The 22,652-nt window shown below is 35.0% G+C and overlaps 4 protein-coding genes and 1 pseudogene across 4 annotated transcripts; 3 read left to right on the forward strand and 2 right to left on the reverse strand.

Annotated features, from left to right (window-relative positions):
- Positions 1-1,294: 1,294 nt before the first annotated feature.
- On the forward strand, positions 1,295-9,802 carry LOC125199857 (annotated as a pseudogene).
- A 636-nt stretch (positions 9,803-10,438) lies between these two features.
- Positions 10,439-11,563, forward strand: LOC125199859 (glucuronoxylan 4-O-methyltransferase 1-like). Its single transcript, XM_048097724.1, has one exon. The coding sequence runs from the start codon at positions 10,527-10,529 to the stop codon at positions 11,391-11,393; it is 867 nt and encodes a 288-aa protein (XP_047953681.1). The 5' UTR covers positions 10,439-10,526; the 3' UTR covers positions 11,394-11,563.
- Positions 11,564-11,926: 363 nt separating this feature from the next.
- On the forward strand, positions 11,927-13,432 carry LOC125199860. The gene is made up of 3 exons (XM_048097725.1): positions 11,927-12,241; positions 12,761-12,875; positions 13,178-13,432. Exons 1-3 carry the CDS (start codon positions 12,011-12,013, stop codon positions 13,249-13,251), a joined length of 420 nt encoding a protein of 139 aa, XP_047953682.1. The 5' UTR covers positions 11,927-12,010; the 3' UTR covers positions 13,252-13,432.
- Positions 13,433-13,621: 189 nt separating this feature from the next.
- Positions 13,622-15,604, reverse strand: LOC125199858 (GDSL esterase/lipase At1g71691-like). The gene is made up of 5 exons (XM_048097722.1): positions 15,298-15,604; positions 14,919-15,040; positions 14,396-14,635; positions 14,045-14,294; positions 13,622-13,968 (listed from the first exon to the last, which is right to left on the reverse strand). The coding sequence occupies exons 1-5, from the start codon at positions 15,563-15,565 to the stop codon at positions 13,748-13,750; spliced, it is 1,101 nt and encodes a 366-aa protein (XP_047953679.1). The 5' UTR covers positions 15,566-15,604; the 3' UTR covers positions 13,622-13,747.
- Positions 15,605-17,321: 1,717 nt separating this feature from the next.
- Positions 17,322-20,777, reverse strand: LOC125199841 (agamous-like MADS-box protein AGL12). Its single transcript, XM_048097715.1, has 8 exons — positions 20,756-20,777; positions 19,960-20,164; positions 19,272-19,362; positions 18,617-18,678; positions 18,321-18,423; positions 18,076-18,117; positions 17,824-17,865; positions 17,322-17,705 (listed from the first exon to the last, which is right to left on the reverse strand). The coding sequence occupies exons 1-8, from the start codon at positions 20,775-20,777 to the stop codon at positions 17,583-17,585; spliced, it is 690 nt and encodes a 229-aa protein (XP_047953672.1). The 3' UTR covers positions 17,322-17,582.
- Between the last annotated feature and the right edge of the window lie 1,875 nt (positions 20,778-22,652).

Below are 22,652 nucleotides of genomic sequence, written 5' to 3' on the forward strand. Positions count from 1 at the left end.
AGCATTTAAGTGGAGTGATTTATTGTGCATAGTCTTTTTCTTATTATAGTATTTGTTTTTGTCACAGCATTGGCCCAATAATTTTGTAATAATATTGGGACACAATTGATTACCCACTAAAAACCTTCCTTATTAAGCAAACCATTGCTAAGTAATTCATTCCCTCTTTGACTCAATCGACCCATAATTTCCATGCAATAACCATTTGCGTCGTAGACTTTTACTCAAAGAGGAACATTCACAAATGTCAAAGCTTCTAGTAATTGTCAATTATGAACCCTCTAAATCTTCTTTAATTATTATATTGACTAGAATTGTAAAACAAACATGAAATTGTAATAAAGTGGTCATGCCTAAAGATCTAATGTCTTTAAAGTTTAGATACAAATCTATAGTTTTGTAATTTTAGATTGCGACTAGTCCATTCAAAAATGACACATTTTACTTTCCAATTACTTTCCGAACATAATTTAACATCTTCAATCTAATACTACTACTATTCTAGCAATCAATCTTATTATACATAATTTACAAAATTAAAATGAGTTCCTCTAAACAAGAGTTAGTACTTCGTGCATCATAAGTTGCACCTCCACTAGTAAGCTTTCTAAAAACACACCCCCAAACACAATGAAATAAAATTCATGAAACTCATATACTTATGTTATTATGCTTTGACTTAGCTCACCTACATTGTTAAATTTTCAGATAGTATTACATTTTACAAGAAGTCCAAAGTCCAGTTTTATTGCGTTTGTTACCAGACAAATCTCAACTAATATGCAAATCAATCAGCTCTGTCAATTACTATAATGCTAGATGCCATCATAAATGGAAAAAGACGAAAAGTAAAATTAATAGTGCATGACACATTTCTTTTACAATAAATTTAATAAAATAAAAGAAATAGAAGATAAAATGATTGTGTGTATTGTGTCAATTGAAACAATTATTCACCATAGTAGAAGTCTACGGTTGAACGCCGGTTATGGTTTGGAACCATGTTCCGGTTTTGGAAATTGTTGAGCCGAATCAAACGCGATGGTGTTTGCGGTTCCGGTTCCAACGGCGGTTTTCGCGCTTTTACGTTCGAACCGTCGGTTTTTTGCGTTCGACTTGATTTCACGTTTTCGGTGGTTTTGCGATTCGGTTTGGAACCGTCCGAAGCGCGGTTGGCACGGTTTCGAGATTTCAAGCATCATATTTGAGAAAAGACATTTTAATTTTCACTTTCACGCGGATAGTTACAGTTTTGCCTTTTAAAATTTGAACATATAATCGCCTCACCGAATAATCATCACTTTCTTCAACCAAATTTCAATACTCAAAAACTTTTGAAAGCTTCAAACCTCCAACTTCCAAACCCTAAATCTCCGCAATTCACTCATGAACATACAGATACAATCTACATAAACACTCGATCTCCTCCCATTCTATTGGATCTGTGGTTGTCGGCGCTTCTATCCACTGGTTTGGTGGAAATTCGTCGTTGAATTGCATAATCGCGAAGTTTGGAGGTCGATTTGAATCCATGGAGGCTATCGAGGAACTGGCGCAGCTCTCGGAATCGATGCGGCAGGCGTCGGCGCTGCTCGCCGATGAGGATGTTGACGAGACGGCGTCTTCGTCTTCCTCATCCAAGCGCTCGTCCACTTTCCTCAATGTCGTTGCTCTTGGAAACACTGTGAGTTAGCTCAATCAGAGGCTTCTTTGCAGTTGGTAGTTGAATTGGTTTATTGTTGTTGTACGGTCTAGATCTCCGGGGTTGGCCATTTTTGGGATCTGGATTTTGATTCAATTAATGGAAATTGCGGTTTATCTGATCCAAACCGGAACTTTTATTTGAGTGATTTAGCTGATTGCTGTGAAATTCAGCTTGTAATTCACTGGATTGGGCAAGTGAAGCAGATCATGTGGTTATGTTAATCGATTGGTTGGTGGGAATTTATTCCTGATTAGTGGGTAATATTGAGCTGGGGAGTAGTATAGGCAAATGAGCATGAGAAGGGTATTTTGCATCGCCGTTGCGATTTACTTTTGCAGAATGGTGAAAAGCTAGTTGCAAAACTAAATTAATACTGCTGGACTTATACTGCCTGATAACAGAAAAGTAAAAAAAACAGTACTGTATTCTGAACTATTGATTGATCTATTTGTTTCATTTTCTCTATTTCCCCCGCTAGCCTGTAATTTAAGTATTGCAATGAGACATTTGAGGAAAGAATCAAGATGCCTTGTGCTATTTTTGTTATGAGGTCTAGCTTTCAGGTTAATTGATTGAAGATTTTGTCAATGGACTGCATTATGATATGCATTATAATTGCAGACATGCCCCTTTTGTAGAGATATGTTCATCTTTTATTTCTCTTATTCTCTGTGGTAGTTATTTTAAAACAACACGCACAAAAGAATAGAAAGGAAAAAGTTAACTAAACGCAATGAAGTATTCTACCAAAAAGGTGTCATGTACTTTGTTTTCACTTTGCACTGAATGGGGCTGTTGGTTAAGATGTTTGAGTGCATATATGTGACATACAAATTCTTTATGGAGTAGTATTTATAACTGAATATGACTAAAAAAGGAAGTAAGTAATATTTCTTCAAGATCAGTGATCATGTCTTGTCTGTTGGAAACTTGAAACGATGAACATGTACTATATGCATGATTATGGCCTTCCTCTGCCAAGTAATTTTTGAGAATTTTTTCAATCTATTGTAATACTACTAGATATGTGATAGCATGTAAGTATCTCATACCTAGTGGTCATAATTCTGCATAGCATGTTGAATGTGTGGTAAAATGGCATGTGCGAAGAGCTTTAATTAGGAGCTAACAGGTTGATCAATGATTGTATATTGGTTCTCCCCTATATAGGTCAAAGAAAATCATTTGTTGTGTCTCTAGCAGGCCATGTCCATGTTTAAGGGCCACTACTCCTTGGAAAACTGGTAGAATAGAAACTGCTGCAAGCTTGCAGTTCAAATTAATCATTGAATTTATACTTCACTATATTATTAAAACTATAGTAACTAGATTTTGGATTAATTGTTAAGTGTTAACAATTCACCAAGGTTTTTGCACTTTAAGAGTATCTGTATATGCAAGCGTCATGTAGATTGAAGTCTTCTAGCTATTCTTGGATTCTCCAATTTGACATAACATTTGTGCTAAATGAAATATCTGCATGTTTTACTATTCTTTGTATCTAAGATAGAAACTGAATTCCCATGGTACCTGTTTTTTCAGGGTGCAGGTAAGTCAGCTGTACTGAATAGTCTAATTGGGCATCCAGCATTGGTAAGTATGCTATGTTAAAAATATTGTATTTTGAGGTTGATTGAGCGTCTTTCACTTGTAAAGTCTTTTTTCCTTAGAGCCGCTGTTAATTTTGCAGCCAACTGGTGAAGGTGGTGCAACCCGTGCTCCAATATGTGTTGACTTAACAAGGGATAGTTCATTAAGCAGCAGATCTATTATGCTGCAGATTGACAGTAAATCTCAAGCAGTTTCTGCAAGTAAGTCCTTTAACTGCATACTACTCATAAAACAGATAATATGACTTCAAATATGGTCTGTTCCTTGTTTTGTAATGAGAAAAATTCTTGTCACTTGATTTTATCATTGCATTAAATCATTCTTATTAATTTAATATTCTGCCATAGGTGCGCTTAAACATTCATTACAAGACAGGTTGAGTAAAGCATCTGGCAAGAGCCGTGATGAAATATATTTGAAGCTCCGAACAAGTACAGGTGAGTCTGCTTTTAGAAACGATATAAGATTAATAAGTTTACTCATTTTTATCTTCTATCAGGTGTTCTGGCTGTGCTGCTGATATATTTTTTCTGTTGTTTAGAAAAGAGAATCTGATATTTTTATTTCATAAGAATGTTGGTATTTGCAACAAAAATGAGGTTAGGTATCTAACTTTTTATCTTCGTGTGATGGCAGCTCCTCCATTGAAATTGATTGATTTGCCTGGAACAGATACGGGAAATGTTGATGATTCTTTGGTGAGTACCTTCTTAACAAAATTTGATTTCATTGTTCAGGTGAAATAAGCATTGGAATTTAAAATGGAATTCAATCTGATGAAGATGGATGGCAGTTACACTTTTCTTGAATTATTGATGATGTGCCCTACTTCAGTCTTACTGAGTTTTGACCTTCTGACTCTGACTGAATGTTACTAATGATTGTTAGTCATACCTAGGGCCCAAAGTATTGATTTTCTGTTGTGTGATGGAATTTCTCTTCATTTCAGAGTCTGTATGCTGAACGCAGTGATGCAATTTTGCTGGTTGTAATACCTGCTGCCCAGGCTCCTGAAGTTGCATCAGCTAAAGCTGTTCGAATTGCAAAGGAACTAGATGGAGAATGTTGGTTTCCTAGATCCATTTTTATCTCGATTCATGTATTTAAGATGGGAAGAAAATAGAAACAAAATGTTTTTGTCAAAATCTGTTTATGTTTCTAATTAACTTATTTTCACTTCTTAATTAGGTACTAGAACCGTTGGAGTGATTAGCAAAGTAGATCAAGCATCATCAAACCCAAAAGTTCTTGCTGCAGTGCAGGCTCTTTTGCTAAATCAAGGGCCTAGAAGTACCTCTGACATCCCGTGGGTTGCTTTAATTGGTCAGTCGGTTGCTATAGCATCTGCTCAATCAAGGAGTGTTGGAGCTGATAATTCTTTAGAAAATGCATGGCAAGCTGAAAGTGAAAGTTTGAAATCTATACTGACTGGAGCCCTCAAAGCAAGCTTGGGAGGTTAGCATTGGTGGAGACCATTGCTCAACAGATCCGAAGTCGCATGAAACTAAGGCTGCCAAATCTTCTTTCAGGGTATTGCTGTCTTGTCAAGCTGCTTCTATTTTCTTTATGTGCATCATATGCTAGAGTATCATGTTTTCAGTTAGCATTTAGTACTTGACCTTTAAAAGGATATATTACTAGATATGTTGATTCTTTAAGTGAGTGATATTGATCGAGTCACTACTGCAGGCTCCAGGGCAAGTCCCAAGTAGTGCAGGATGAACTTTTCAGGCTTGGTGAACAGATGGTTCATAGTTCTGAGGGTACAAGAGCATTGGCACTGGAGCTTTGCCGTGAATTTGAGGACAAGTTCCTCCAGCATATCACAACCGGAGAGGTGATGCTCTGAACTCATGGAAATAACAATATGTGAATCATATATACTTATATTATAATATTTGAGGTGCCATGGAATGTTGTCCTATTGAACTCTTCATTACTCAAACCTCATATCATCTATCTCTGTTCCTATCTTATCAGTGTTCATCTTGATAGTCATTTATTCTTATGTATGGTTTATATTAAAGTTGTTTATTCTTATTTGATCTATGTATTGCCGGCATATGTTGAGAATCTGAATTACCTTGTCTGTCCAGGGTTCTGGCTGGAAAGTGGTTTATAGTTTTGAAGGCAATTTCCCCAACAGGATCAAGCAACTACCTCTGGATAGACATTTCGACATCAATAATGTTAAAAGAGTATGTGTTTCAATTAGTTATGTCATTTTGAGTATATGAGTTTTGATGCCTTTTGTGTTTGTATTAATGCTTCGAAATTGAACCAGATTGTGCTGAAGCGATGGATATCAACCATATCTTATCTCTCCTGAGAAAGGGCTGAGGTCATTAATTAAAGGTGTTTTAGAGCTAGCCAAAGAATCTTCACGCCTTTGTGTTGATGAGGTAAACAAAATGTTGGTTTTTACCTATTTGTTAATTGTCTTGTAGTATATTTGATTAAACAATTTTCTTTTTACCTTTTGTAGGTACACCGGAGTTCTTGTTGATATTGTTCGCTTCTGCAAATGCCACACCAGGTCTTGGAAGATATCCTCCTTTTAAGCGTGAGGTTGATGAGATGCTTTAGTTCATTTACTGAAGACATTATGTCTTGTTTATTTTATTAGATCTTCATTGGGCATTCTTTTGTGAAACTTATGTAGGTTATAGCAATTGCCACAACTGCGTTGGAAGGATTCAAGAATGAAGCCAAAAACATGGTAGTTGCACTTGTTGACATGGAACGTGCATATGTTCCACCTCAACATTTCATACGTCTAGTGCAGAGGCGGTGAGTACTGCAATTGATTTAGAGTTACATTCCCCGCGTTTGAATATATGTTCTTTTACACTTAGTCACTTACTGTCTTTGATTGTTTTTGCAGGATGGATAGACAACGACGGGAAGAGGAGTTGAAAGGCCGGTCTTCCAAAAAGGGTTCTGAGGCAGAGCAATCTATATTGAATCGGGTAAACATGTTTTGAAACTTGTGTTACTTTATTTAGGATTGAAAATTGTCTTCTTATTCAATGTATGTGAACAACCATAAAATTGCTTGCTATAACCATCTGATAAAGAATGGTTGATCTTATTTGCTCCTCTAATTGTTATTTTCCTACTTTCAGGCTACTAGCCCACAAACTGGAGGCAACTCAAAATCAATGAAGGATGGCAAATCTAGTCAGCAAGAAAAAGGTAAAGATAAAGATATCCAAGAAGGATCTGGGCTGAAGATTGCAGGACCAGATGGAGAAATAACAGCAGGTTCTTGCAAAATAATCTCACAAAAGATGTAGTTGTTTTTGCATATTTCATTTCCTCTATTGGCATAGGTGATTGGTAGAACGAATTAGAATCAGTTGCCTTTCATATCTGATTGCTTTAGTATCTAGGTGAGCTTGGTTGTAAGGAACCCACATGAGCTGTCAAACCTTTATCCTTTTAAACAATCATAATTTAAAAGTCAAAACTGTTGTCTTTGGTTCCCTAGAAGCTTTTCTTTCTTGATGGTCCTGGATTGGTTGAAGGAAAAAATGGGTCATTTGCAGTGAATACATATATAGTAAATTGGCACTTGAGCTACATGTGTTCCCTATACATTTAATGCAGTTCATGAACTTATATATGCATTCTTTACATGCCAGCGACAAAGTTGGACCTTTGTGGTTGGACCGTTGGAGTAAATGAAACTGAAAAAGAAAAGCTGACTATCTATTTATTATTTGTGTTTTGTTGAAGTTCTTGCCATATCCTTTTATATGTTTATAATATTCTTACAGAAGACGTCTTCCATTCTCTTCACTTTGTCATGCATACTGCTTTTTTAGTAAGTAGAAATTGTAAGGTTGAGAATTGTATATGATGGTAGATAGATGATTATAAGAGGTTACTTATCTACTTTTATGTATATACAGTCACATTTCTTATGGATCACTAACCTTTCTCTCTGCAGGATTTTTGTTAAAGAGGAGTACTAAAACTAATGGCTGGAGCCGCAGATGGTTCGTCTTAAATGGAAAAACAGGAAAAGTGAGTTCCTTGACTTACACAACTACTTGTAGAAGCAAATGTCATTTCATACTTCAATGACATATACTTTCCATGACCTCTGCAGCTTGGGTACACGAAGCAGCAGGAAGAGAGGCATTTTCGTGGTGTCATTACACTGGAGGTACTTTATGGCTGTGTGATACACATTTTACAGAGCCCTCTAGTTTAGTAATATGTTTATTTGCTACAAGAGCATCTAAAGATGTAGAAACTGGGAAATTTTAAATAATATTATAAAGAATGGGGTGTTGCTCTAGTTTAGTAATATGTTTATATGCTACAAGAGCATCTAAAGATGTTAGAAACTGGGGAATTTTTAATAATATTATAAAGAATGGGGTGTCATAAGGAGGACGTGTTAATACCTACCAATCAGAACTGAATTTCGTTACTGCATGTTGTGGAGCTATATGACTTGAACATGTTTCAGTGTTTGTCTTAAAGCTCCATAACATCTGTTGGTTCATAAAAGTGTTGATTTGATTTTATATAGCCGCAGAAGTTGCGTCCAAAATTAACCAATTCTGTCATATTGTTGTTGCAACACTCAGGAATGTAATCTGGAAGAAGTTGCAGAAGATGAGGAAACTCCTCCTCCAAAGAGCTCTAAAGATAAAAAAGCAAATGGTCCAGATTCGGGAAAAGCACCCAGTCTAGTATTCAAGATAACAAGTAGAGTTCCATATAAGACTGTCCTGAAAGGTACCACAAATATTGCTGCCTTCTCTTTCTGAAACTTCATACAAATTCAGTATATAGACAGCTAAGTAGAGCTCCTCGGTATCTGCAGCCCATAGTGCCGTTGTTTTGAAGGCTGAAAGTGCTACTGACAAGACAGAATGGATAAATAAACTAAGAAATATCATCAGTTCAAAAGGAGGTCAAGTGAAGGGTGAATCTGGCCCTCCATTGCGCCAAAGTCTTTCTGATGGTTCTCTTGTAAGTTCATGAACTTCTTAGCATTGCCAAATTTGTCCAACGCTATGTTATTAAAGTTGTTCTTATTGTTGTGAATTTTGTCAGCTGCTTGATTTATAAATTCAAAATGTTTGGCTCGTTTTAGTTTCTTTCTGTTTGTGAATTAGGAATTCCGTTCATACATGTTCTCACTTTTGAATATTCATCTAGGATACAATGACCAGAAGACCTGCCGATCCAGAAGAAGAACTTCGGTGGATGGCCCAAGAAGTGCGTGGTTACGTTGAAGCTGTTCTTAACAGTCTTGCAGCCAACGTCCCAAAGGTCAGATATATGATAGCAAAAAGATTCCATTATGGAGTACTACATTTTAAGAGAAGCCACCTTTTGACTTGTGATGTATTTCATTACAGGCAGTTGTGCTTTGCCAAGTCGAAAAGGCAAAAGAAGACATGCTATTTAAGCTATACAGTTCAATAAGGTTAGTCTCCTTTCATGCATCCATCCAATGGTGTATGATGCTTTCGGCAGTTTGTATTTCTTAACCACAGCGAATTCACATGGAAAGATTAGAGAATATTCACTAGGCTCAGCCTTATTAAGCTAGTTCGTCAATATCTATATGAACATTCATCTCCTTGTTAAAAAGATTTTTGCATCTTATGCTTTTCTTTTCGTGTTCATGACTTGACTCGGGTAATACGGAATGATAGTGCTCAAAGCATGGCAAGAATAGAAGAGCTGCTCCAGGAGGACCAGAATGTCAAGCGGAGGAGAGAGCGTATCCAGAAACAGTCCTCTATTCTTTCCAAGCTTACTAGACAACTCAGTATTCATGATAATCGGGCAGCCGCTGCATCCACCTATTCTAATGGAGGTGATCTGTTTTACTATCATAAAAGTGTCTATTCTTACAAAGATTATATAGCTTATACATGGTTTTATTTATTTTGATATATGAGAATTCTTTTGTAAGCATGTAACGTTTTCCTCTCTACATCAGTAGAAAGTCCAACCACTGCTGGTCCATCTTCTGGGGATGACTGGAGATCTGCGTTTGATGCTGCTGCCAACGGTTCAAACCCATCATATGGGGATTCTAGATCAAATGGCCACAGCCGCAGGAACAGTGATCCTTCTCAAAATGGTGATATAAACCCTGGTGGCCGACGCACACCCAATCGTTTGCCACCTGCTCCTCCATCATTTGGCTCTGGTTATAGATTCTAAGGTAGATGGAAATTTTGACAAATCGATTCTTGCAATTCTTGTCGGGTGTTTCATCAGTTTCTCGAGCTCTCATCGAGCTCTAAGTCTTCTCCATGGTTTGCTCTTTCCAGGATCAATCCATATAGACATTTTTGTGTATAGATGTTCGGTTTATGTTGTGCTTCTGTCAGTTGTGTTCTCAGCTGCTGAAGTTCTTGTGTATTGGTAGAACTCCCATGGAAAAATATTATCGTGAATGCTATATATATGTAATCTATAATTTTTTGGAAATAATCTTATAATTTTTCATGACCTCCTTATATTAATATATTGCTATTTTCTGTTTTGAATTTGAGGATGCCATAACAAAGGACATTTTGATGTTATGTTTTGATGATAGTGAAATACGAAATATAAAGGAGAAACTGTATTCTCCATATTTTTGAGTTTTCGTCCTACTAAATATCGACAATTTGACGATTTTTTTTCTTATAAGAATGAATATAATTGGCAGGGGTCCGAGCCCCTCCTATCTTGTAGAGGAACAAGTATGATGTCTCTCATATAAAGAGTGAGATTAATTGTTTAAACATTATCATCTTACCACCTAATAGTTGCTGAAAGCATTATGTTAACTAACTAAATACATTATAAAATGTAGCGTGAAGCACCATCCAATTCTCTAATTGTAACATATACTAGTACTACTTAATATCTAACAATACAACAATATTTTAACGCTAGGACTATATAACCTTCGAAGTCACTTGTTAGATAAGACATAACAACCTCAATGTCACCTAATACCCCACCTAATTAACATACCATCAACCAATCATTATAAGTTAGAATGTCCCAATCAACCCACAACAACTCATTGCTTCAACTCCAAGACTAAATAAAGCAAAACCAAAAATCACCCATAAAAATCATATCCTTCTTGTTTCCCCACCAATTCATCTACAAACTCCCACCTTCAAATCTCCTCCCACTTTTTCAATAACTTGATTTTGGTCCAATTTAACCACTAGACATGAGAGGTAAACCATACTACCCTTACAATCTCAAGACAATCTTGATATGTTTCTTCTTCCTCCTCTTCCTCTTCTTGATCCTCCGATCAACATTCCCCTACTCCCAACCCACCCCCTCGACTCCGGCCACCCTCCACCCATCGAACTCATCGATCAACTGCCCTTCCCTCTCCAACTCCGCACCATCATGCACCAAAATCCCACCTTCCCTAGCCCACGCACTAGTCCACTATGCAACCCTCAACTTCACCCCACAACAAACACTAAAAGAAATCTCCATTTCCCTCAAAATCCTCGAAAAAAAATCCCCATGCAACTTCCTAGTCTTCGGATTGGGCCACGACAGCTTGATGTGGACATCCCTCAACTACGGCGGCCGGACCGTCTTCCTAGAAGAGGACAAGGAGTGGATCGCCCAAATCAAGGCGCAGATCCCATCCCTCGAGGCATACCACGTGACCTATGACACAAAAGTGTCCCAGGCCGACGAGCTTCTGGAGGTGGCCTCCAGAGAAGAATGTAGGGTCGTGAGTGACCCTAGATTCTCCAAGTGCCAGCTAGCGCTGTCTGGATTTCCTAGTGAGGTTTACGACGTGGAGTGGGACCTGATCATGGTGGACGCCCCGACCGGGTACTTTGATGGGGCGCCCGGGCGGATGAGCGCAATCTACACGGCCGGGTTGATGGCAAGGAATAGAGAGAGTGGGGAGAGTGATGTGTTTGTGCATGATGTGGATAGGGTTGTGGAAGATAGGTTTTCAAAGGAATTGTTATGTGAGGGATACTTGGTTGAGCAAGAAGGGAGGATTAGGCATTTCAATATCCCTAGTCATAGGACTAGTTCGGGTAGACCTTTTTGTCCATAGACATAAACATATGGAGTACTATATTATACGTGTGTGACAAACTATGCACCTCCTATATTTTGTGTTTCTTAATTTTTTATTTTTTGAATTTATGGATTCGTATTGATTGTACGAGATTTTCTGATTATATATCATGAAATTATTAAAGTATAGCATATTCATCATTTTAATTATGGCATGCCTATTTCAAATTTGTTACATTTTCCAAGCTGTTTTGATTTCATTGGAAATATATCATGACTTTTAGGGATTTTATCATTTTTGTTTAAACCTTTATATTCTGTCCCAATTTGTAGCAATTAATTAATGTTTTGATTATATTCCAAGATCCCAACTTATTTCCAACTCATTTTCATGCAAATTAATAATACTGTATTGCTATATTATTTTAGAAATATAAAACAAGTTTAAAAATGAAGATAAATAGGTTGAGAGGCAATCCTAAATTATGAAGAAGCTGAAGGGCAAATTTGCAAAAATGTTTGAGAGAACACTAAACGGCGTCGTATAAGTATAACCCCCACCACTATTCTATCCACTCTTGGTTTAATCTTCTTCTTCTTCAAATTCACGACTGCACAAACCAGAGAAACAAACAGCTGTAATCAATCGCAATCATGGCGCAAAAGAAGAAAGAGCTGCTGTCATCAGCGCCATGGAGGATGGGCCCACAAGAAGACGACAAATTCAAGGACGCTAAGTTGAAGGTGACGTCACAGCCCGGTGCAACACCCAAAATGCACGTCCCCGGCAAGAAGACTTTCGGTTCCAAAAACGACACCGCTGGGGAGGATTCTCTCACTGAAATCGACCCTGAACTTCGCTACAGCTTCCAGCGCAATTTCCAGGTGAATTGAAATCTTATCCAATTAGTTTTTGTTTGCATTTTGCAATCTCTCCTCTGATTTAGGTCTGTGTTTTGGGGATTAGGTTTTTATTTAAGTAAAGAGTTAGTTATAGCGATGCGCCCGAGGTGTTTGATAAAATGCCTCTCTCTGTGTACTGAAAATGTGTTTGCAGAGATGTTTAACATTGAAAATGCTCTCCATTGATGTTGATAAGGTCTCATTTGCTTTAGTTTTTGAAGGAATGAGTTATCAAATAGGCATTTTTTTAACGGAATTCATTACTCTAATCAGCTAAGAAATGAAAACTAAGTAGTTTTTATAATAATATGTTGCCAAGATGTTTGATGTTGAAAATGCTCTTTCATTGATGATGCTAAAGTCTCATTTGCTTTTGTTTTTTGTTTTTTGGAGGAGTGAAAGATTAGAAGATTAATTATGCTTCGATATGCTTGCTGTTTAATGCCAATTGTTGTGATGTTCCTGGTGAAAATCAGTAACGACTCCCTTGTGCTTTTGCAGTTCCTTCAAAACGTCTTCAGCATTGATACGATTGTCAAGCCCCTTCCTCCAACAATGGCGTACAATGTCTCGCGCAATTTGTCCTTCTTCACAAGGATCTTCACACAGTTCTTCGGTGAGTTGGAGTCTTCTTCTTCTTCTTCACTCTATCGCCTCTTTCCTATTCTATTGCATTTGTTTTATGCATCTATCTCGATTAAAATGATCCATGATTAATCCCGTCTGACTCCTCAATCCATACGCGAAAGCATGAGACAGAAGAAAAAACTATGATGGCTTTAACTGTTTTTTTAGTTACAATTCACACTCTCACACATTGGATTACTCAAATCCCGACCTAATGGTTGGAGGGGAAGCTTCTTATCAATTTAGTTACGTGTCGTCATGTTTTTAACTTCATGCCATTTTCTTGAGCAGATCCCGATGGTATAGCAGATGCGCAGAAATCGCTTGGATTAGGTCAGGAGGAGAAAGCTCGTAAGGTTCGTTAAAACAACAATACGTTTTTTGGTAGAATGCTTGGCCATAGAAAGAGCTCTTGTTTCCTTGTATTCATCTAAATTATTGTACAATTGCTTCAGTTTCAAGGAGTTTTTTGTATTTTAAATGATCAGAGACTCATGAATCTGAGCTCCCATATATCTAAATCAATTGTCTATTTTTAAATGAAAATTGAGTATGATTTTTACAAATTTGGTAAGAAAATAGGTTTAACGTTGTCCTCGTGAACTTATCTTATAGTAGTATTAAAATAAGATGAAGCGCTTCTTAGTTGGCAAGACACGAGTGTATTGGAGTTCAAGAATCACATATGACACATTCAATTGTGAACTGCTTTTTCATCTTAAAACGAAGCAAAAATGTCTAAAATCGCACATTCATTAATCAGAAATCAATTAAGCTGCTTAACAAATATGATCAAAATAGAAACAACCATCTTCTCTTCTTACAAAACCCACAAATTAATAGGCCATAGAGCCCTAAACTTCATAGGCGAGCAAGTTGCTCTATATTATACGGATAAGCCACATCATTGCCCCCATTGAAGGCCTTCCTCCCAAACAAGACGTTCACGGCCTCTGTCGGATGAAAAGCGTCCCAGAAAATGTATCGGTTCCTATTAGGGCACGGCGTCTGCATCGGCAAACAAGTTATCTGGCCTCTGTTCCTCCCAATTCCACAGCACCCACGGTTCACCACGCTGAAACCTAATCAATCGTTCAATCAAATTTAGTATCAGACTCTTGAGTCAAAATTGAATCTTGATCAATTCAGGGTACCTACCATATGATCTAGCATTTGCCAGGAGATCTTGGAACATGTTGTGGATGTCAATGTAGGAGAACCGGATTCCGGGAAGATTGCGGATGAGGTTGTTTATCATCACCTTCGTGTTCGTGTTGAACGGGGCAACTAGCTGGTTCACCTCCTCGGAGCACACCCCATTCCTGCTCTGAGCTAGGATGCTCGGAATGCAGCCCATTAGCCCTAATCCGGCAATCACAAACTTCCTAGCTCCGAGATTGTACAGTCTCTGCATTATAATCAAAATCAACATAATTTAAATAAAATTTTCTTAAATTCAAAATTAGAAAATACTGTATATATTCCACTAGTAATTTTTTAATCACTTACAGTGAGTTGTTGTGAGTATTGTTGGGTTAGGAGATCTGCATATTGTTGGGCATTGTAGTGATTTTTGGTGTCGTAGTTTGGCATGAGATAGTTGTTGAGGTAGTCGTTGCTGCCCATTCCGACGAAGAAAATGCACCTCGACAGTTCCTGGGCCAGTTCGAGGGCTCCGAGACGGTCCGTGAGCTGGTCCAGAGTGTTCTCGAAGTTTTTGATCTGTTGATTGAATGGGATTCGAGTCACCTGTCCACATGACATTGTCACATTTCTATTAGTAAGTCGAAGCAATCAATTTTATGTATGCTTCTAATCAATATTCGATTGATTGCTATGACAGAATATAAAATAAATGAAATGGTAAAATCAATTTTTTAAGAATATGTAATCATAATAAATAAATATATCAATTTGTCTTAATTATACTATTAATACTCTTTAATTTCTACCTAACATTTTGAATCACTCAATTTTATTTGCATGGAAAAAAAAAAAAAAAAAAAAAAAAAAAAAAAAAAAAAAAACTCACAAAATTTCTGCCTGTGTCGTCTAGAATTCCAGAAGCAGCGGACGCATAATTAACTCCAAATCTCAGTTGATCGCCGGAAGCCTCAGAGTAAGGAGGAATCAACGGAAGTCCAAGCAACTCAGCTGCACGTACAACCCAATAATGCATGGATCAATAAATATCTCACACCCCCCAAAAAAAATACTAGCTGAAATTGTTTATCACCAATCTTTTTTAAGATGTAACCCCATGAATTTCTACCATAGTATTAGAATGCAGGGTTGCATGCTGAAAATTGAAAATATAGCCAACCCAACAGTATATTGAGCGAGTCGCTGATTGTAGACTAAAACTTAAAAAATGATTGATTCAGCAGTATATTTGGGCTTGAAACAATTACCGATGGTGTCGACCATAGTGTACCCGTTGGAGAATCTACCGGTGGGCCCGCCACGAAAATCGATACCATAAGGTAAGTAATTGGCCTTAGCAAGAGAAGGCAAATCGTTGTTGTTACCATTATCGATTAAAGAATCACCAAAAACAAACATGGCAGGCAGCATAGCTCCTCTGCCTCTTGCTCCGTTTGCATCCTCATCTCCTTGGCCATAGCATAAGCCTGCGAAGAGCACAAGGAGGCTGCAAAACTTGAACAAACTATCACCCATTGTTGATGATGAGTAATGAGTGTGTGAGGATGGTTTTAAGCAAGAATGGGCGGTGGTTGGAGGAGAAGTAAATATGCTCACCTGTGTAGTCTATGCTCAACTTAATATGCAACCAATATTTTATTTACTTCTTCAGTGTTGGTTTGTGTGCATCTTATTCTTCTCACTTATCAAATTTAGTAAATCATTTTTATTTTTAAGATACATGTTTCTGGATTTATATTTTTTGGATTTAAATAGTGTGTCTTCATTGACTACATTAATATTGAACTTCAATTTGACTCCAAACTGCAAATGGTTTTTAGAGCTTTTTGACTATGCTTTGTATGAATTATTTTTGTGATCATCTAATACTCCTAATAGAGATGTGGAATATTGTATTGTGTGTAAAAACAATTAAACAAATTTGAAATAAATACTTGTTGGTTCCCTTATTAATTTGAAAATCCTTTAGATCAATCCGATAATTTACTGTACAATCCTATCAATGGAGAAAGTTGTGTGTATTTTGTCTCATAAAAGAATGATTCTAAACTCACTAGTTATGTTCAAGTAACATACTTCTTCAGAAAAATAAAAATTGGGGCATTGGTGGATGATACGGGCTTTATGCGAAATTGAAAAAAAAAATTGAGAGAAAGAGATATTTTGAATAAAATAGAAAAGAAAAAGATATTTTCATTTAATAAGGGATTTCAAATTTTAGCATGAGATTAATTTTGATGGATGCACTAAACTCCACGAGACTATTTTTCTGTTATAGATGGAGGTCAAATATTAACAGCTTCATGGCCTCTATATTTTAATCTTTATTACGATTATTTAACAGTTCAACCTTCATAAATTAAAAATTGAAATATCTTATTTCGCTCATGTATTTTTTTGGTAGAACTTTTTAGTGTTTAAAATCAATTTTAATATTTTCTAATGTATTTTTCTATTTGTTGAGAATTTATAAGATTGAATCAAACTAAATCATTATGGTTTAATTTTATGAAGAAGTTGTTTGTAAAATTTTTGTAACTAATCGTTTTAAAAATATGTATATATCTCAAGACCGTTGAAATTAATTTAAAAAAATCTCTAATTTAGATTAGTAGATGATGTCACGGTTCACTTTTTCATCAAATTTAGTTCGAATAAATTAAGCATATACTACAATGGCTTGTGGTTGATTAAGCCTTAATGAACTACAATTATTATTTGTAATATGTATAATTTGAATAAAGTTGTGCCACTGCCACCATCTTTTTCTGCATCCACCTATAGGCTACAATGCCTGTTCTGATTAAGAAAAAAAAGTAAAATAGAAGGATTATAATATTATTTTTCACTTTATTAAATTCTGGAGTTGGTGGTTTGGGGATTGCTGAGTTAATTGCCAACTGCGTTTGACATAAATTCGCAACGAATTCCAAAGATGGGCACGCGTTTCCACTATTTAATTGCATCAAAACAAATGCACTATTTTTTCTAAAACATAATAAAATTTGGGCAAAATTTGACTGTTGAAAACTAGTTACTACATTACACGCTGACTGTTGAAAACTAGTTACTACATTACACGCTAAAAGTTGGATGTATTTTTTCACCACATTCAAAGTTGGTGGTAAAGACCTGAATTAATCTGTGTATTTTCCGGTTATTAGCCCTTAACATAACAATATAAACAGTACATTTTCAAAAATATAACACCCCATTTTGATATAAATATATCTTAAACACAAAGGGTTAATCAAGATTCACAAATTCAAACTAAATTCAAATTAAAAAGGATACTTTAAGAGCGAACAAATTAACACAAACTTGTCATTACATAAAGTGAAAATCTTCGAATAATGGAAAAATGAAAACATGCCATGACATAACATCACAAGTACAAGTTTCACATACACCCATATAATTCCATCACTCACCAACTAAGTCTAGTCAAAGTGAGTGAAAACACCAATTTTATTTTCTTACAATAATATGCCCAAATTAAAAGTAATAAATATATGGGCATATATTTGCTAATTTAAAACTGGTATATCTCTTGATTTGGTATAGTTAGTGGGTACTGATTAATGTTAGTGGTTAGAGGGTATTGAATGTTAGTCAGCATTGGTGTCAGTTCAATCATCCCATATTGCTCATCTATCTGCACAAATTCAAATTAGTTATCAAGAAAACTTCTAAATTTTGTGTTTAATATATACATAACCAACATATATGAGCACATATGTATTTTTATGAATGTGATTTGAAATTACATATACCTTCTCTTGCAGATGGTTGTATGCTGCTTGAAGAATTCCTTCCTACATTAGACAAGATATATATAAAGTTCATTTTCAGTTTTGTACTAGAAAATAATGTGATAATAAAAAAAAAATGCAGATTATTGAATACTTATAGTTATAATTTTAAAATAAGTATGTACGAAGGATTTAAAATAAACTATTCACCCAATAATAAAGATAATTGCATACTTATAAATATATCATTAAAAATTTTGTTATCAGTCTAACCTTATTCTTCAGCAGCTGGATTTCTTGAGCCATAATATCCATCTGTACCAAAATGTACCAAAATGTTTAAAGTAATATAAGCACAATAGATGAAATTATAAAAAGTGTGAGAATATTATTACATGCATGATTCATGCATGTGTTAAAACAAGTCACTTGTTCTCCTATTTCATTTTATCACTTCGTATAACAATGAAATAAAATATGACATAAAAAATGTTGTTTACGAGTGTGAGAAAACATACCTTAGCAGAGCGAACCTGATAAATCCATGTCTCAAGATGTTTCTCAAGAACATTCAGCTCATTCAAAGTCATTGTACCAGGAGCTCCCCCTCCAGAAATATACCTAAAAATTAAGTAATTTCCAAAATTTAATCCTTTTTTTCTATATAAATCAAAACAAAATTCATGTCTTTGTAGTGTTTGATTATGCCAATAATTGGAAAATATGTTTATATATATATATATATATATATGAAAAAGGACAAAAGATATGAAAAGGATTTGAATACATCCCTATATATATATATATAATTTACCTTATTCCTTTCTGGAGAATCTCTGTCTCGTTCTTCAGCAGGTTAATCTCTTCTTTCAGATCCTAAATGGAAAATGCATTTGACTACTTTAAAATGGTCTTAAGATATTTGCAAATATTATTTCACACCCTATAAAATTCTTGTAATATTTTTTATGTCTATCTGATATGAAAAGAGGGTGTATACAATATTTGAGTTGCATTTAGTATATTTAATCTATCATATTTATCTATGTTACTTTTTTAGTTCAAAATTAATTACTACGTAATATCTAATCATACCGAGTTTAAAAGTACATAAAGGTTCGCAAAAAGGTGGAGTAATTAATTTATTAAAGTTTTATTTGATTGATCTAAATGGAGTAATATATTCTCATCTTGCCCATGTAGTTTTGTCTCCAAAAAGCAAGAATAACTGAATAAGCGGTCACTTATTTGACAGCTTTGAGCTTTGCATAGTTGCATTTATATAAGTTAAAGCTTTGACAGCATTTATATAGTTGTTTATATAATATCATAAAAGGCACCAGATTCTGTCTTACTTACATATATTCAGTTTTTTGGGGTAATAAATTTAGACTAAAACGATCAGAATCTAAGATCTTGTACGTACGTTGAAATATAATTAAGGCTTAACTTCTGTTGAGTTGACGTACCATAAATTCGCTAGCTTGCTTCTCTTTGGGTTCCTCAGCTGGGATTTCCTTGCTATACTTTGTATATTTGTCAATCAAGCTTTTCATGCTTCTGCAATTTTATTATAAACAAGAAAAAAAAATTGAAACATGCATGTATATATACGAAACAATTTAAGTAAATTAATCTGTTGTTCAACTTGGGTGAGAATTATGCTTTGGATGACCTTAAAATCGAAATATTCCGACTACCAGCATCATTCGTAATGAACATGCGTTTGCTATTTTGTTTCATATGTACTTAGTTTGACACTACAAGCTCGATTTGTTATTTTATTTATTTATTTAGAATTAGAGAAAATGAATAAATCACGTTTTGATTTTTAAGTAATTTGTTTTAATGACTTCTTAAAAATAAATAAATAAATAAATAAGGCAAAGGGCAGTCATGCATACTATGAAACATATGCAAGTTTTGTTTTTATTTAAATTTATGTATATTAGAAGTATCTTTAATCCAAAATACTTGGGACCCACGACATCAATGTAGCTCTTTCCTTTCGGCCATAAATCAGTAGCTGTAAATATTTTTGAAATTTCAAAATGATTGTAACTTATTTAAATACCATTCCTTAAATCCGTGCCCAAAAGAAGTAAGTCACTTATCTTGGGACGGAGGGAGTACTGTATAGAGAGACAGATGAAATACCCATTGGTGGCAAGTTCATAGAGCTTTCCATGGGCAGATAAAATAAAGAGTCCAATCTCAGCATCACAAAGCACAGAGAGCTCCTTGGCCTTCTTCAGCAGCCCCGTCCGCCTCTTGCAGAAGGTCACCTGACGGTGCACCGGATTCTCGATCCTCTTCATCTGCGTCTTTCCCCGAGCCAATACCCCCACCCAGAAAAATCTCCCTAAGTAAAAAAAAAAAAACTTATATCAACAATTTATTCTTTAAATTTTGGTGATGGTGTATAACTTGCAGACAACGCTCCCCCTAGTTGAACTAGCTTCAGACTGTTGCCTTTTTCTCACTAAACTTTTGCTAGTATCTTGACCAAAAATACACTCCTCACACAACCTTATAACACACATATTCTTCCCAATAAACAAATAGACAAATTAAGTCTATCATTTTCATGGTTGGGGGGAGGCCACTTTTTAAAAACTTAACTACAAATTTTTTTGGTTATTTAGTATAACACCTTAATTATATCATTTGACACTTGTTTTCTTTTTAATTATCTCCTAAAGACAGCCCCATCTTTTGGTGAGACTTGGGGTGATAAGACGAAGAAACCCCCCATTGTGGCGTTCAACGATTGGGCGTGGCAAATAACATGGAGCTGATCCACAAAAGTTTTTTTTTTTTTTTTTTTATTATTGTTATTTTATTTTTTTGGTGGAATATATTTTAGACAAGATCCTTAAAGTTATAGTGAAGTGGGATAATACATTATAGTAGTACAAGTGGCCATCAACAATGAAGTAGAGTGTTGAACTACCAGCCTTTTGCACCCCACTCATGGATCTTGTGATAAAAGAATTAGTTTAGGAGAATCCATAGTCTTTATTTTTTATGCACGCAAAGTAAAATCAAATTAATGTAGTGATAGAAAAAAATATACTAGTACATATATGTTATAATTCACATCTCAAATATCGAACCTGAGATTTTTAGCCTCATATCGATCATGATGCATGTACTCATTTTATGACTAGGACATCCTCTAGTAGACAATTATATTTATTGTTGTGATTTCTCTACTATTTTTTCTTTTCTTTTAATTTTAAAAAAAAATCTTAATAATGTTTTGAATATATATGATGATAGATGCAGAAAAATTTATTGGTCGAGCCTTTTTCGGTTAACAACATATAAATTGTATGTGCAGCGTCATTTTTCTAATAGTTTTGATTGCATTTTTGTGAACGAGCCAAAAGTTATGTTTAATTTGAAACTCTAAGATACGTTAAAATGTTTATGTTTTCGGACAGTATATACTCCTCCGTTCAGGAGAAGTGAGACATTTACTTTTCGTATACGGAGATTAAGAAAATGATGTGTAATATATTAAATAAAATAAGTAATAAAGTAAGAGAGGAAAAAATAGAAAGATTACAGTTAGAGAGGATAAAGTAATTTAGAAAAAATATATTGACTTTTAGTATAAATGAAAATGACTCCACTACTAGTACCAAAATGAAAAATGACTCCACTACTAACCAAAATGAAAAATGACTCCACTATTATGGAGGGGAGTATATGCTTGCAGACTTGCAGTTGCATATACTACTTCTCAAGCATATCTAAAATATTCTAATATCCATACAGGTCCTATCATGACACTTGAAATTAATTTGAGCTTTCTCACCTTTTATTAATTAAATAAATTGAGAATGTACAGTTCAGCTTCAGCCCCCTCTAATAATCCAATTATATTCTTACTTTGAAGCTAAGAATCTTGTCAAATCAAATTCAAGTCAGTGAGCTACTTAATATCTTGATTTAAGTGCCTTTCCCTTTCTCTTTCACATCTATTGCATCTTGATCATTGGTTGCATGGCTTTGTTTCGCACGTTGATTTCCTCATCACGTGTCAACGTGAACATGATTCATGTCACACAATATATTTCAATTTCATGTAGTACTAATTTAGATTCAAATTAATTGATATATACAATATTATTAATTTTTATACTACTAGTATTTTGATTAGTAGAATCACATGACTCTCCATATGGGTCTAATTTATGTCCCTCTGTTCAAATTAATTTCAAATTTTGATTCTTCTAATTATGATCGTGTAACACGAGACTCCTCAGCCAAATTAAAACAAAAGACACCACTTATGCGAGTAAAATAATCCCTAATTCCAAAGGAAAAAATCTCTTTAACTTGATTGCAACTTTTTTAAGAAAAAGGTGCTTCTTTCCCAATCACAGCGCATGAAGGAGAAACCAAGTTGCAACTATTTTATTGAAAAATATTTATTGGTGTCAAAATATTCTAGGCATATATATGAAGAGAAGAAATTAAAAACAAAAATACTTTCGTATCCAAGAAAGATTATTCCGTTTAATTTCTTATTCGTTTGTGCGTGTGGGTGGATTGAATCCCATTTCCATTAAATATGTACTCCTGTATAATGTATTATACTATCAAATAATGCTAACCGTGGACTTAACTTATGGGGGTTCCAATGAGAATTTTGTTTGAAACTAGAACTTTGGAGTTTGGACCATCTCTTAGCAATAATATCTTTATATATGTAAATTTATTCTTAACAATTTTTTATATGGAAAAGAAAGAAAATATAGGGACTAATCTTTTTCACTTGCTCTTGCACTTTTTCAGTTTTTGGTTATAAAAAAAAATCTAGTAAGCTGTATATATAATTC

This window comes from Salvia hispanica, unplaced genomic scaffold (assembly GCF_023119035.1).
Source record: "Salvia hispanica cultivar TCC Black 2014 unplaced genomic scaffold, UniMelb_Shisp_WGS_1.0 HiC_scaffold_702, whole genome shotgun sequence".
Taxonomy (NCBI): domain Eukaryota; kingdom Viridiplantae; phylum Streptophyta; class Magnoliopsida; order Lamiales; family Lamiaceae; genus Salvia; species Salvia hispanica.

What these genes read in the sequence shown, in the direction of transcription:
- LOC125199859 (XM_048097724.1), top strand. Translation starts at nt 10,527, where the DNA reads ATGAGAGGTAAACCATACTACCCTTACAATCTCAAGACAATCTTGATA.
- LOC125199860 (XM_048097725.1), top strand. Translation starts at nt 12,011, where the DNA reads ATGGCGCAAAAGAAGAAAGAGCTGCTGTCATCAGCGCCATGGAGGATG. An exon ending in GCTTCCAGCGCAATTTCCAG is followed by an intron (nt 12,242 to 12,760) that starts GTGAATTGAAAT and finishes GTGCTTTTGCAG; the next exon opens with TTCCTTCAAAACGTCTTCAG. An exon ending in GATCTTCACACAGTTCTTCG is followed by an intron (nt 12,876 to 13,177) that starts GTGAGTTGGAGT and finishes TTTCTTGAGCAG; the next exon opens with ATCCCGATGGTATAGCAGAT.
- LOC125199858 (XM_048097722.1), bottom strand. Translation starts at nt 15,565, where the DNA reads ATGGGTGATAGTTTGTTCAAGTTTTGCAGCCTCCTTGTGCTCTTCGCA. An exon ending in CACTATGGTCGACACCATCG is followed by an intron (nt 15,041 to 15,297) that starts GTAATTGTTTCA and finishes TTGTACGTGCAG; the next exon opens with CTGAGTTGCTTGGACTTCCG. An exon ending in ACGACACAGGCAGAAATTTT is followed by an intron (nt 14,636 to 14,918) that starts GTGAGTTTTTTT and finishes TCATGTGGACAG; the next exon opens with GTGACTCGAATCCCATTCAA.
- LOC125199841 (XM_048097715.1), bottom strand. Translation starts at nt 20,777, where the DNA reads ATGAGTGGGGTGCAAAAGGCTG. An exon ending in AGCAAGCTAGCGAATTTATG is followed by an intron (nt 18,679 to 19,271) that starts GTACGTCAACTC and finishes TTTTCCATTTAG; the next exon opens with GATCTGAAAGAAGAGATTAA. An exon ending in ACAACCATCTGCAAGAGAAG is followed by an intron (nt 17,706 to 17,823) that starts GTATATGTAATT and finishes GAATTTGTGCAG; the next exon opens with ATAGATGAGCAATATGGGAT.